The sequence below is a fragment of the Ornithorhynchus anatinus genome, chromosome 19, assembly GCF_004115215.2.
Source record: "Ornithorhynchus anatinus isolate Pmale09 chromosome 19, mOrnAna1.pri.v4, whole genome shotgun sequence".
NCBI classification, from domain to species: Eukaryota; Metazoa; Chordata; class Mammalia; order Monotremata; family Ornithorhynchidae; genus Ornithorhynchus; species Ornithorhynchus anatinus.
This window is the reverse complement of record NC_041746.1, coordinates 12983522-12998910: the sequence shown is the minus strand read 5'-3', so window position 1 is coordinate 12998910 and position 15389 is coordinate 12983522. Positions and strand designations below refer to the sequence as shown.

The 15389-nt window shown below is 42.3% G+C and overlaps 1 protein-coding gene across 5 annotated transcripts in view; it reads left to right on the top strand.

Annotated features, from left to right (window-relative positions):
• HHAT (hedgehog acyltransferase) overlaps nt 1-15389 on the top strand; it is a 207007-nt gene that overhangs the window by 140649 nt on the left and 50969 nt on the right. For all 5 annotated transcript variants that reach the window (XM_029047510.2, XM_039914844.1, XM_039914846.1 and 2 more), the window contains one exon: nt 6411-6612. In XM_029047510.2, the coding sequence (XP_028903343.1) occupies nt 6411-6612 (202 nt within the window). The remainder of the gene's footprint in view (nt 1-6410; nt 6613-15389) is intronic.

Below are 15389 nucleotides of genomic sequence, written 5' to 3'. Positions count from 1 at the left end.
GAGGTTTTTGAGGAGTAGAGAGACATCTGTGGAACCACATTTTAGAAAAATGATCCAGGCGGCAAATTGAAGGTGGGGCTAGAGAAAGGAGAAACCGGAGGAAATGAGATGAGCAAGGAGGCTGATGCATCAACCAAGCCAGGAAGTGACACACTGTTAGAGGAGCACAACAGAAGTAAAGGGTGGAATGGGATGACGAGATTAAGGAGTGGATAAGGCATTCTCCTCTTTAAACTGTCCCCTGGATTGTGGCCTGGAACTTTTTGCCTTCATGGGATTTTCCCTCATTTGGTGACTGCAAAAAATCGGTGGTGCTGAGCGACTGCCTGCTTGACTAATGCCTAAAAATAGCTCGGAGCATAAAGCCTATGGTCCTAGCCAATAAAGTTGGAGTTAGACTGTGCAGAACGTACGCCGCAAGCCAGATGTGTATATTCTTTTCGAGCATTCTGTGAATGTTGTGATTTATTGGCCTCATATCTATGGTTTTGTTTCAGCGGAAGCTAATATTTCTCCCTTATTTTCTTGTTAATCTCTGGTAGATTTGAGAAGTGTACTCCTCATCTTATCATCAAGTTATTTATTGAACACAAGATTCCCTAATTATGTTCTAACACATAATGAAAACACAAGTTATAGGAGAACCAAATGTAACTAAAGGCCATAACTAAAGCCAACTTTCCACTGCAGTTGGTATGTTTGAATATTTGTAGATACACACACATACTCACACACTCACACACTTGTACAGTAACCAATATATATGTGAAATAGCCAGTGTATGTATGCATAATGGACCCAAGTGCTTAGTACAGTGCTCTGCACATAGTAAGTTCTAAGTAAATGTCATTGATTGATCTTACATTGATTATAATAATGATGTTGCTATTTGTTAAGCACTTACTATGTGCAGAGCACTGTTCTGAGTGCTGGGGTAATCAGGTTGTCCCTCATGAGGCTCACAGTCTTAATCCCCATTTTACAGAGGAGGTAACTGAGGCACAGAGAAGTTAAGTGACTTGAGCTGACAAGTGGAAGATCCGGGATTCGAACTCATGACCTCTGACTCCCAAGTCCAAGCTCTTTCCACTGAGTCACGCTGCTTCTCTCGCTGACTATTACAGTCAACAACAAATACAGAGGCTTCATATTTTTGCTGTGTGCTGCATGTGAGTTGTTCCACTTCAAGCTATATCAGTTGACGTTTTGTCTGGTTTTACTGGACATCTTCAGAATAGCGAACTGTGATTCACTATTGGTGTGATGATGTATTTCTGAAGAAATCAAGCATCTCGTCTACACAGCGTCCGTACAAGTTTGAGTCTTCAGGTCAAATTTTTTTGAAATCAGATTAGCTCTTTCCTATTCCTATTAGTTGTAATACTATTTACATGTTAAGCTATTTATAAACCATTTGATATTTGTACATCATTAGGTCAGAATTGCTTTCAGAGAAATTCTTTGATGCTGTGCAGTGTCTCACTTGTGGAAATATTTACCTGTCTTACATATTCACCAACTGATTCTGGATCCGTTCTTTGGGACTAGGTAATGATTGTAAGGGGTTAATATATTTTTAGTGGGATTTACGCAACCTTGCTGGAGAATACCCAGTGTTTATCAACCCTCAAATTGCTTTTCCCAACTCAATAGCTCTCTTCTCCATAGGAGGTACAGTGGGAGGAAAGTGAATGAAATTAGTATTCCTAAGTACTCATCGATTAATCGCCCCTGGCAAAAAGACTATTTTCATGGCTGGATTAATGGGTTAATAAGTCATTTCACAGTAGTAGTTATCCATGGACCCTTTATCCATTTTACTGCATTGATGGCAGAATTTTAGGCCACATAAAGTCCTCCCCTTCATTACATTAGTTTAATATCAAGCTTAGTTCACCTTTGTAAAATGCAGTCTTTTAAAATATCAATCGCTGATGTGCACTTGATAGAAACATTTACTACAGAATTTTCTCTGCAAGAATGAAGAATAGGTGGATGCCCCTACAGGATAAAATGCTTAGAGAATCACCGTGATTCCTGGGTATAGGATTACATTTGAGCTTTATACTTTGGTAAATGCCATGCTTGTTTGTTTATGTTGCAAGCTATTCCATGTTTATTGGTATTCATGCTCCATTCCACGCATTGTCTGTTTTTCTTTCAGTTCAGAGCTTTAAAAGGTGTCATCTCTGATAGAGTTTGTGCATCATAATTATGATAAACGAGTGGTACTCGAGACAGATGTGTCAAACCCAATTTGTCAGGGCCTTGATTTCAATTCACAGAGAGCCGTTTCTCATTGTGCCATTCTGCAAAAGTTAATTTGGTTTGTTTTTTCAATGCCACCTCAATGTCTAATTTTCTTTTTTGCCAACTAATAAGCCTCAGGATTGTGTGTGTGTGTGTGTGTGTGTGTGTGTGTGTGTGTGTGTGTGTGTAAGTATCTCTAGGAGGCACCCTTTCCCATTTTTTGAAACACTAAACCTCCTAGACTCAGATTGGCATTGTATGGTTACCCAAACTTCCCCCAATCCCTTGGCTGATATAAGTCATCTTCTGAGTTTTCCTCCTCTGGATCCCTGCCAGCTCCTTAGGTCACTCCTAAGAAGTGATCCTTTCTAGTGCCAATTCCAACCTAAACTCAGATTTTAGCTGAGGCCCTAGACTTAGATGCTCTAATCCAGTACCAATTTCTAGCTTTCTTAAAATCTTCTCTGGACACTTTCTCTGCATTTATAACTTGGCTATCACCAAGAGCCCTAGGTTCTAAGTAATGATGACTTCCCATAGAAGCTCCTCAGTAAATGCTATTGTTGTTGATGATGAAGTTGACTAAAGTTCCTTAGTTCAACCATAATGCAAACAGATATTATGGCAGAACTAATTGTAGTAGGAAAACAGCTGCCCAAGATGTAACACAATCTATATATGAAGCAAAATGAAGAGCGGTAGGCCATGTGGTTTACAGAAGGAAAGCGTATGCTCGGAAGACCAAGAATGCACTTTATTGATTCGGTAAGAAAGCATTTTGGTCAAAGATGGATGAGCTTGCTAGAGATAGAACAGAATTGTGTTTTTGTCCACACAGTCAATGGACAGTTGGGAAGAGGAGTGGGCTAGAGGGAAGATGAACTCAGTTTTAGCATGTTGACCTCAAAATGTTGGCAGGACATCCATTTGGAGATGTCCTATAGTCAAGAAGAAAGCAGAGATTGTAAATTGCATGAAAGATTTAGGAGGCACCTCCTTAGAGGCAGGAGATTACCTAGTAGTAGTGGCATTTATTGAGTGCCCACTTGGGGCAGTGCATTCCAGTAGGTGCTTGGGAAGTACAGAATAATCAAGTGATATATTTCCTGCTTAGCATGAACTTACACTCTAATAGGGGAAAGAAGCATAAAAATAGTATAACCAGATGGTCAAAATAAATGAATTATGTAGGCATACATACATGAATGCTAAGGAAGGTGTAAATAAGTGCTAGAGTTGACCAATGGAGACTGCAAAGGAACAGTCAGAGAGGAAGAGAGCTAAGTGAGTTCTGTGTCAGCGAAACTGAAGTTGGATAGCATTTCTAGAAGGAGCTGGTAGTCAACTGTGTCAGAGGCAACTGAGAGGTCAAGGGAGATTTAGACAGAGTCAATTAGACTTGGCTTCGAGGAGACCATTGGAGACCTTAGTTAACCTGGCCTCCATAGAGTGAAATGGGACGAAAACCAGATTGCAAAGTCTGAAATAGATAATTGGAGTCAAAAGTGAAGCGCAGAGGCTGCTCAAGGAATTTGAACAGAAATCAGAGAGCCAGTAAGTCAATCATATTTGAATACTTATTATATGCAGACTGCAGTATTAAACGCTTGGGAGAGTATGATGTAACAATATAAGAGACACATTCCCTGCCCACAATGAGCTTGCAGTCCAGAGACAGACATCAATATAAATTAAAATTACCAATATGTACGTAAGTGCATAATGTATATAAGCACGGATATGGGGCAGTAGCTGCAGGAAGCTCCTCCAGGGCAGTTAGGGATTATGCCTACCAACTTGATTGTACTCTCCCAAGTGTTTAATACAGTGCTATGCCCATAGTAGTTACTTCCCAAAATGCCATCAATTGGCTAATTGATAGGCCGACTTTGGGATCCAGAGGGGTTTTTTGTTGTTGTTTTTTTAGTTTGAGACACACAAGCTGGTTTGAAAGTGGTGGCAGAGAAACTGGTGGAGAGTGAGAGACTGTAGAGGGAAGAAGGGGAACAGATGGTTGTCCAGGTTTGTGAGGGTCAGTGGAATAGCAAGGATCAATTGGAGACTGAATTGGGACTTTCATCCCTCTAATCACAGTACAGTCAGGGATTCAAGAAGGGACCATTTCAAAGAAAAAAAATACAAAACCCATGTTTGGGACAAACTATTTAGCTGTTTTGTTTACCATATGGAATGTATCACCATGCCTAAAATATACGCTTCCAGAGGCCAGAACCATGCTTTCTTGGGTTAAGTGGGTGTAGTGGGAACCTCTTGGGAGTGAAAAGCCCTTAGCAAATACTGAGCCCAATTTTCTCCAGAGGGAAGTCACTCTCAAAGTCAGTTAAGTGCTTAGAGTAATACCTTGACTCAGGCTTCTGGAAGGCATTTAATTTCTTGTTGCTTGGGCACAGGGGAGAATAGAGCCTGTTGCTTGAGGATGCCTTGAGAATTGGGATAGGTGTAATGTCTATCCAGGAGGCGTTTTCATTATATATCAACAAATCTGCTAGAGGTCAGGCTGGTTTTGCAGTCTTGGGGGTTTCGGTGAGCCACTTTACTAAAGGTGAATACTTTTTGATAAAATGGCTGTACATGAATGCCAACAGAATTCAGCAATAAACTCTTGGATATATTTAACAGAGGAGGTAGGGTCAAAAAAAAAAAAAAGGACTAAAGGCGAGAAAGGACAATTCTGCGGCAGTGTGTGAATGCTCAATTACATAATATGGACACACAGAAATCCTTTCATTTTGCTTTTCCTGGAAAGTCTTGCCAGGTACATTGTTCATTTAAAGTGTATAGTGAATCATAATACAAAAGACCACTCTACACAGAGGTGATTTTCCATTTACAAAAGTTTGTGAGTTGACATTGTGGTGGTACTATTTGGAAAATGACTTTAATTTTCCTCCCCTCTGATTCTCCTGAGGTACCCTCTGACTTAAAGAGCTGAAAAGAAAAGGCATGATTTATCTGCCAAGTTGAGAATTATTTGGTTCTCTTCCTTGGATTTAAAATTGGAGTATAAGGAAGCAGCCATAGATAGGTCCCTAGAGAGTTGCTATTGATTAATTCACTCAAGAAAAGAGCTCTCTGGGATTGGGGTTGATTATCATATTAAATGAAAAATAACCAAGTGATATTTCTTAAATAGATTTTTAAATAGATATTCATACAATTACAATGCTGTATCATTCCTACTCACCGGCATGAAGAGAATTTCACTTTTGGGATATGATTTCCTAAATTTTGAATAATGTGCCCCCTGTCCCTCCTCTGGAATTTGGCTGTCCTCTTCCACCTCTGGAAAATGCAGCCCTAGAAGACTTGGGATTTCTGCCAGGGGCAGGAACAGCAGTAGTAATGATGAAGCCACCAAGTCCTGTGGCCCTCCTCTTCCTCTTTTCTTCACCTTCCCCTCTTCCCCTTCTTCCTCTTCTGATTGAATTGTATCTCTCCAGCACTTTGCACAGTTCTTCGCACATAGTAAGCATTTAACAGACGTCACCATTGTTATTATTATCATTGTGCCACTGCCTTTGCCCTTTCACACACACATTCCCTACAGCTTTCTGATGCAGGGAGCTGCCTATAGGGTGGCGGCCCAAGAAATTTGCAGGAAATAGTATCAATAACTGCAGAGAAGGAAGAGGCATAAGGAGAGAGAGGGAGGGCACTTCTGGTGTGTTTGTTCATCTGGATTAGGATAAACAGGTCATGAGAAGCAGCGAGGCCTAATGGAAAGAGCAATGGCCTGGGAGTCAGGACTTGGGTTCTAATCCCAGTTCTGCCACTTGCTTGCTCGGTGACCTTGGGCAAGTCACTTAACTTCTCTGTGCCTCACTTACCTCATCTGTAAAATTGTAAAATGGGGATTAAGACCATGAACCCCATGTGGGACATGGACTGTGTCCAACCTGATTTACTTGTATCCACCTTGTGCTTAATACAATAGTAAGCACATAGTAAGCACTTAACAAATGCAATTAGTATTATCATTATTATTAATGACTATTGATGATAATAATTAGTAGGCATAGTAGTAATTTATTTATGAGGTAGGCTCAAGTCTGGAGCTTAAATTTATTGTAAAGGAATCATTTTTCAAACTTTCAAAACATGTACACGGCTTTTCTGATGTCTTCCTTTTCCCTCTCCAGTTACATCTATGTCCCCGTGGGAGGATCCCGGCATGGACCTTTTGGGATGTTGTTTTCTGCAGCCGTGGCTTTTGCTTTTGTGAGCTATTGGCATGGAGGCCATAACTACTTGTGGTGCTGGGCGGCTCTTAATTGGCTCGGAGTCATCGCTGAAAACGGAGTCCGGAAGCTCTTCTCAGTTTCCGTCTTTCAGGACTGTCTGGTAAGTTGGTTTCTTTTCATTTCTTGGATAATGACATTCAGGCTCAGCCACTATCCCAGAAGGCATTTGGGTCTTTGCCCTGTGGCATAATGGCACTTTTCCAGATGTGGGGCAAGCAGTGCTGGCCAGCTGCCCAATTCTGCTACCTCTGCCCTCCTCCTTTAGATGCTCCTTGAGATATCCAATCCCTGGGACCCCATCTCTCGATCCCTTCCTCCTGCCCCTCAAACTTTCCATCACCTCTTTTCCTTCTGTCTGCCTCCCCCCCCCTCCTCTTCCCCACTGCCCAAATCCTGTCCTCAGGAAGCTCTTCAACCCAGCAGTCCTCCTAACCAGCCAGTCGGATGTGATTTGAACCTCCTAATCATGCCTTGTCTTCTGTAAAAGAGCCTGTGTTTTCACATGAGTTATACAGTTTGCCATCACCTTGGGAAAAGAGGGTGAGTTAGACCTTTTTTCAAATTATACGAATGAGGAAACCGAGACTCGTAGGGACTGAAGTCACCCAGGAGGTCAGTGGCAGAGCTATGATTGGGATCCAGGACCCTAGACTGGAAGCTCATTATGGGCAGGGAATGTGTTTACCACCTCCCTCTGTTGTATTTTTGTACAATACAGTGCTTTGCACACAGTAAGCACTCAATAAATACCACTCATTGATTGGATCCCATCCCCAATTAGGCTATATCCACCCTACCACCCCCGGCCCCCGACCTTGGAGGCCAGGACTGTGTAGCTTCCATTGACTGTTTCCAAGCACTTAGTTTGGCTCTTAAAAAATGTGGTTGATGATAGTACCCAGATCTTCCTGTTGACCAAGCAGAGTTGGAGGGTGAATACTGGTGGAAGACTTTGGAAATCGACTCAGTGCCAAGACACTGTTGCAGTTCCAGTATTTAGCCCAACCAGGCTGTTTGGTGCCTGATCCTACAGGGGAAATGAGGCCCATTTATTCATTCATTCAATCATTTAATTAATATTCATTGATCCCCTACTGGGAACACAGCATCATGCGATGTTCTGCAAAAGGGAAGATGTTCTGTCATTAGCAAAATTGTTCAACAGCGATAAGATACTTACATTTCAATCAGTTGCTTTAGTATGTGGCAATGTTCTGCCACTTTGATGACCATCACAAGTACATATTAATCTTCAAGGATATGGAGGATTACCATCTGAGATTAAAAAATCTACTTGTAATGAAGCAAGCAGTGCCTCATCAACACCAACTGGTGCTTATAATAATAATTAGGGTACTTAATAAGCGCTTACTATGTGCTAAGCACTGTTATAAACTCTGAAGTAGATGCAAGTTAATCAAGTTAACAGTCCCTGTCCTACCCTAAAGAAGTCTGATTTGGGCCATGCCCATCACTTGAAGAAACATGGCAGCCAGGGATGGCAATGGCACAGCTGAAGAATGCCAACATCACACAGTCCAGCCTCAATTCAAGGGCTTCCATATGTCAGTGAAGAATCTATTGAGTGGCCTGCATAATAATAATAATGGTATTTGTTAAGCACTTATTATGTGCCAAGCACTGTTCTAAGCACTGAGGTAGATATAAGGTATTCAGCTTGTCCCACGTGAGGCTCACAGTCTTAGTCCTATTTTAAAGATGAGGTAACTGAGCCTCAGAGAAGTTAAGTGACTTGGCCAAGGTCACACAGCAGACAAGTGGCAGCTCCAGGATTAGAACCCACGTCTTTTGACTCCCAAACCCGTCCTCTTTCCACTAAGCCACACTGCCTCTGCATGATACCACAGCACCTAAGATCCAGCCGAGAAGTGATAACACCCTTATCAGAGACAAGGAATTACAAGGAACACAACAGCACTTCACCAATCTTTTGAGCTTATCTTCCACCTTGAAAGATGAGGTTGTTCAGAGTATAAAGGCAGTGTGACATAGTGGAAACAGCATAGGCCTGGGAGTCAGGGGACCTGGGATCTAACCTCAGATGCAGGACTTCTGGGGAAGAAGAAGGTTTCATCTCTGGAATCATTGGAAAACGTAGCAGCTTTGGGTCAGGAAAATGTCACCCTTCCCCCTCTCCTGTGCAGTTGGAAATGATCACAGAGCGAGTGTGATAATATTTTTCTCTGCTGCCTTCACAAATACAAGCTTCTTGAGAGCAGGAATCATGGCTATTAGTGGTTAGCACTGTCCTCTGCTCACAGTAGGTACTAATGATCAAATGTGAACATTTGCTGTGAGTTGGAAGGTTGGAATGCCAAACTAAAATAACTGTAGCAGCAGTTTAAGGAAGATTTTGAAAAAAGAAATGGTTAAAAATTGGGATCAGTAATATGAAGAAGTCTCATAAAGGACCCTAACCAGTTCTCCCTGGCCAGTGAGGACCAAACCAAAATAAATGGACGTAAATTTTGCTTGGGCATAAGGATGAGCTCCTTGACTTTCAGGGTGTGAAAACACTGGCATGGTCTCGCAAAATGGTCCTGTATCAAAAAGTTATTTGAAAAGGCATTGCCAATCTCACTGGCCATCTCCATTCTAATTACTTGGAGTATCTTTATTATATGAAGAAATGCCAGCCAGCATCTAGATTGTTCATTTGCTTTTGTATGCAGACATTTGTCAAAGAGTCCATTTCCCCAAATAATTGCATAACCCATGTATCAGTTTTCCTTTGGGTCAAATTAACTCGGCTATACTTATTTATAACTCCCCAGAAGCAATAGCATTTCTATTTATAGAACATGTGCCTCTGGTGTGATGCCAAGGGTTTCACGCAAGTTAGCTCTAAAGGAGATGGATGTTTGCAGGAATTCGGTGAAATTTATAGTTTTTTTGCACATCCACGCAGTACATCACAGCCATCTCTGTTCACTGAAACTGGGCAGTGTGATTCTAAAGATGCAAACTGAAAAGTTAATTAAATCTGAAAGCCTATTAATTAAAGGGTGGCATGCCATAAAGAGACTGACATTATTCCCTTATACGGGTACTTAATCTTATGAAATCATAATTTACAACAAATTGTAGCTGGTATATTGAATGGTATTTATGCTAGCAATATGTTGAAGCCATCTGAAAATCTCTTTCAGCCTAAATATTGTTGGAATTCTGTGGTCAAAATCCATAGCTTTGTCAATCAGTCAATTAGTATTTTCACTGAGCACTATCTGTGATGAATGAGAGAAATGAATGGAAGATAATGTCAAGGTTATGGACTTATGAGATAGGAAGGATCAATCAGTGGTATTCATTGAGCACTTGCTGTGTGCAGAGCATGGAACTAAGTGCTTGGAAGAAAGAATACAGTATGACAGAGTTGGTCAATATGTTTCTTCCCCACCAGGAGTTTAGAGTCCAGATGAATGGATGGTGGTGTCTACAGTGATGGAAAAGTCCAAGGAAAGGCAGGGTTTGGGTGGGAAGATGAGTTCTGTTTTGGTCATGTTAAGTGTGAAGTGTTGGTGGAATATCCAGGTTGAGATGTCATTAAGGCAGGAGGAAAAGTGGGACTGCAGAAGTGAGAAGTCAGGGCTGGAGTTGGAGATTTGGGCATCATCTACGTAGAGTTGGTAATTGAAGCTGAAGGAGTGAATGGGTTCTCCAAGGGAATGGGTGTAGATGGAGAACAGGGACCAGAACTGAACTTCAAGGGACTCCCACAGTTAAAGGGTGGGAGGCAGAGGAGGAGCCAGTGATAGAGATTGAAAAAGAGTGGCCAGAGAAATAGAAGGGTAATTTAAACTGCCCCATGTAGGACAGGGACTGTGTCCAACTTGATTATCTTGTATCTACTCCACTGCCCAGTATAGTGCTTGGCACATAGTAAGCACTTAACAAGTATCATACTACTCATCATAATACTATTAATGTAATAATTATAATACCAGGAGAAGACAGAGTCACTGAAGCCAAGGTTATATAGTGTTTCTAGGAGGAGGGTGTGGTACATATGTTGAAGACAACTGAGATTCAGGAGGATTAAGATGAAGTAATATGAGTTAACTTATGCACATGATTGCCAAGGAGGATGTAAATAAATTCATAAGTGCATGTTAAGGAAAATGCCAGTGTAGTATTCACTCCTTGCCCACTCTTTGCGAGTGCAAAATCATTTCTCCCAACACCACATCTCTTATGTCTCCAGAACCATGAGCATTATCAGTAGAACATTCCCTGGATAGGTGACTGTGTCCACAGGGTTGTACTTCTGAAGGCTTGTGTGTGCTGCTGCTGACAGAGAGAGAGAGAGAGAGAGAGAGAGAGAGAGAGAGAGAGAGAGAGTGTGTGTGTGTGTGTGTGTGTGTGTGTGTGTGTGTGTGTGTGTAGATACCTGCTTCCGACCATGTGCATATGCCTGCTTCCAAGTGACTGATTTTTTGAGTGTATCTTCTGTGAGTGTCTGACTTGGTTTGTCTGAATGTGTGTGTCTACATATCTGAGCCTGTGTCAACGTCCACGTGGATGCATTTGAAGGCATATGCCTCTATGCAAGTGTATATCAGTTTATGAAAGTGTCTATAGGTGTGTAACTGGATGTGTCTGTGTGAGAAAATGAGTGGGGTGAGTCTGCCCCTGTCTAAGTTGCCATAGCTCCTGGGCCAGGTGAGGGTGGAGAATGCCGCTAGGACTCTAGGGATGTATATCTGGGGAGTCTTGTTTTCATGTCTGAAAAATAATTTCCCATGGGAACCTCACTTCATATCTCTCAGCTCATATCGATTCTTAGTTATGCGGGAACATATTGTTCCATTAGTTGGCTATCAAACTTCCTGCTGCATAGGAATCGAAGGTCTCTATTTTCATCTGTTTAGTCTGTGACAGAATTCAAAAAACCCTCTATGCTTTAGCTGAAACACATTCTTGTTGTCAAGCACATGGACTTTTGAGGTTTCTTTCCAGACAACAGCTGTATCCATTCCCATCGGCTCTCAGGCAATGACAATCACCAGTCACTTGTGACTATTCTGTAGCTGATTCTCCAGTTTGTGTGTTATCCAGGTTTTTAGCTTCTCATCTTTTGGTATCTTGCCTCCTTACAGTCATCACAGTGTGGGCAGGGAAATTAAAGTAGATGGAATTTAGTTCTGGTGAGAAGTTTAATTCATGTTACCCCTAACCCTCCTACGAAGTGAAAGAGTCGGACATCATACTGAGAACCCCATGTGGGCCATGGACTGTGTCTAAGCTGATTACTTTGTATCTATCCCAGCACTTAGTACAGTATTTGGCTCATAGCACTTAAGAAATATTAGAAATACTGCCTGATGAATGCAGGGAAGAGCAGGGAAGAAAGGAGAATGTGATTTCTCTCCCAACCCAAGAAGATTTTAAGCATTAGAATGAATACCTCTCAGTCTGAGATAGGTAGAGTGGATGGACAAAATGATCTCTTTACTCTTCCTTCAGGAATTATATCAAATGGCAGTTTCAGACCCAAAGGTCATCACAATTCAAAACCTTTTGGTGACAAAAAGTTTTAGATTATGCCTTTAGAGAGTTCTGTTCTTGGGCTCCTAGACTGTTGGCCCCTTAGGATTGCCAGGGTTTCCTATGGCAAGGAAGCTCTGAAGGAAGATGGACATTCTTGGAGTCACTGGACCCTGGTAGAACCGACGAGAACTGAGCTCCCTTTCCTCTCCGGCCTGGCTAGTTTGCCTTTAATCTGTTCAGAAAGACAGGTTGATTGCCATGTTTCTTTATTGCCTGCTCAGACGTTTGTATGTAGAGCAGATGGAATTTGATACTCTCCTGGAGCACAACGTATGGCAGTGTCCTGTGAAGGAGATGCTAGTGTAGGCAGAAACAGTGGCTGTGCCCAGTGGGAATTTTTGGAAATGTTACTGAAATCTGTTTCATCTTTTCTTCCCTGAAGAGAGGCCTCACACTCTGCAACCACTGAAGTTGTTGGGGGGGAAAGATACCCTTTTCTTTCCCCTAGAAGTTGTAAATAAAACCCGAACTTAAAAGCATGTACCAAAATGCCCTAGGAAGGCAGAGACGTGTGTCTTCAAAAATATAGAATTTCAAAAATAGCTCACGTTTCTATAAAGCCCAGGAATAAAATCTGCTTTAAAAAGCCCTTGTAACAGCTGCCAACCTCATTTGAGTTGTGCTGGATTTGTATCAATGTGCAATTACCATAATACATTGGAAACCCAATTTGAATATGATCATTTTTTTCCCCCGAAGTCTGTTGCTGCAGCTCTCTAAGCACCTAGGGGAATGCGCCGCCTTGTCCACTATAGTGTTAGAGAGGAGAGAGCTGTGAGTGTAGAAAATTTCCTTGGGGGGGGTCGCTGAGTAATACCATCCACAGTTACCAGCTTCTGGGGCCAGAGGATGTTTTTAGAGCTGGCCACTGAAAACATAACAGGGGCGTCTCAAGTGGCTGCTGGGTTTTGGCTATCATCCAAATTACTTTAAATGCTCAGAAATTCTGGGTGGAAGCTAGCAGTAATTATGACTGCTTGTGCATTATTCTGAGCTTTCACAAAGATTCTCTGGACGTTGGGTCCTGGACAGTCTGGAGAAATAACTGTCAGGGGTCATCATCCGACAGCCCTTCCCCGATCATAGAGCCAGGTCAGCTGTTTAGTAGTCATTCATTCAATAGTATTTATTGAGCGCTTACTATGTGCAGACCCCTGTATTAAGCGCTTGGAATGTACAATTCGGCAACAGATAGAGACAATCCCTGCCCAATGATGGGCTCACAGTCAGCTCTAGTTGATCAGATCCAGTCTTAGGTGGGATAGAGGGATCATGTTTGAAGCTAGAAGAGGAGTTCTGGGTTATGATTCCAGAGAAGCAGTATTGCCTAGTAGAGAGAGCATGGGCCTGGGATTCAGAAGGACCTGGGTTCTAATCCTGGCTCTGTCATTTGCTCTGTGACTTTGGGTAAGTCACTTACCTTCTCTCTGCCTCAGTTACCTCATCTGTAAAATGGAGATTAAGACCGTGAGCCCCATGTGGGATATGGATTCTGTCCAATCTGATAAGCTTGTATTAACCCCCATGCTTAGTACAGTGCCAGGCACCTAGTAAGTGCTTAACATATGCCATAACAAGGTTTTCTGATCCCTTTGTTTTTGTTCGGCTAACAGTCATCACTGTCTCTCCATTTCCCTTGGTCCCTGTTGTTAGTCTCAGCTTCATAGTAACTTCCTGGCAGTTCCTTCTTCCTTTGCTCTTGTCATCTCCCCACTCACCCCAGCCCTCCCCAAGCCACCCTTGGGTTCATCACATTTTCATTAGAAAATAAACACGATCATAATTAATGGTATGGAAGAACTCCATCCAGCTGCTCAAGCCCACCCAGTTTCCATTTTTACTTTTCCCCCTGCAAAAATAAACAAAATTAGATCTCACTTGCCAAACCTTTGTCAGAATCATGAGCTGCCATATGCCTCTATCCCATCTGCTCCCCCAGCTGCTTGGCCCTGCATCCACTCCCCATCCCCAGTCCTAGTCTTTGCAGTAGCATGTCAGCAAAATAACTTGTAGCAGTTTATCCAAGATGGGCAGCATCCAGCCCCCACATCATGCCATCTGCCTCCCCACCCCGCTCTCACCTTTGTGCTTCTTGGCAAAGAACTGCCATTCACTTGTTCTGAATTCAGAAGGTACTTCATGGAACTTGCTCATCCTGACCAGTAACGTGATTTCCAGCAGCGAGATGTTAGGGAGAGAAGAATGAATGCATATTTTTCATCTTAGAGTTGGTTCTTCAGAAGCGAACAGTTCCTGTCAGTCTTTGCTGCCTGGAATTTTTCTTTTTCTTCAGAAGGCATCGGATCCCTGACGTGGAACTGTGGAGACATGTAGTGAAAGTGTTTGGGGCTTGGAAGGGAATCCATTCCCAGTCAGAGCTGGGCAGGGCCAGACACTGCTCTAAGTGGGGCTGGAGCATCTGTTCCCCACTGGGCCCGGAGAGGGGAATAAGCTGCAGCTTTGACCCACCCACAGCTTTGTGCTGCCCCCATCTTACTGCTGGGATGGGACAGCTTTCCGAATTGCTGCCGAGATGATGTCGATAGCTTCATCCCATCAATCCCACTTCTGTGGGAGTGATGATTCTACCATAAAAGTTGGATTCGAATAACAAGACTGTATTGTAGATGAGTGTCTTTTTTTTCTTTTTTTATGGTATTTGTGTACTCTGTGCCAGGCACTGTACTAAGCTCTGGGGTAGATGCAGGGTAATCAGGTTGGATACAGTCCATGTCCCATATGAGGCTCACAGTCTTAATCCCCATATTTCAGATGAGGTGACTGAGGCACAGAGAAATTTAGTGGCTTGCCCAAAGTCTCAAGCATAGAAGTGGCAGAGCCAGATTTAGAACCCAGGTCCTCTGACTCCCAGGCCCATGCTCTTTTCCTCTGGGCCACATTGTTTCTTGTCATTCAAATAGGACAACTATTTGAACAAAATTAGAGTTAAACTAGAATATGATGGAGTTGCAATCTAAACTAGAATACACATTTATAGACTAGAAAGACTAGGGTAAAATCATTCCTCCCCAACTCCCCCCCTCCCCCCCGAAAAAAACCCCAAAACAAAGCTACACTCTTCACTTTCCCTATACCAAAAATGTCAGTTTTCTTTTGAAGGGGAAAAAAGTGAAATTTTTATTTTAGAATGGCAGTATGCTTTTCAAGAAGGCAAGTATTGTTCCAATTGTCTTTTTGCATCCTTAAAATGATTTTTAATAGCTTTATAATAAAGTGTTTTATAAAGCAGAATTAGAATCAGAAATTGCTGAAGTCCCAGAATTTGAAACCGAATCCATTTAGACA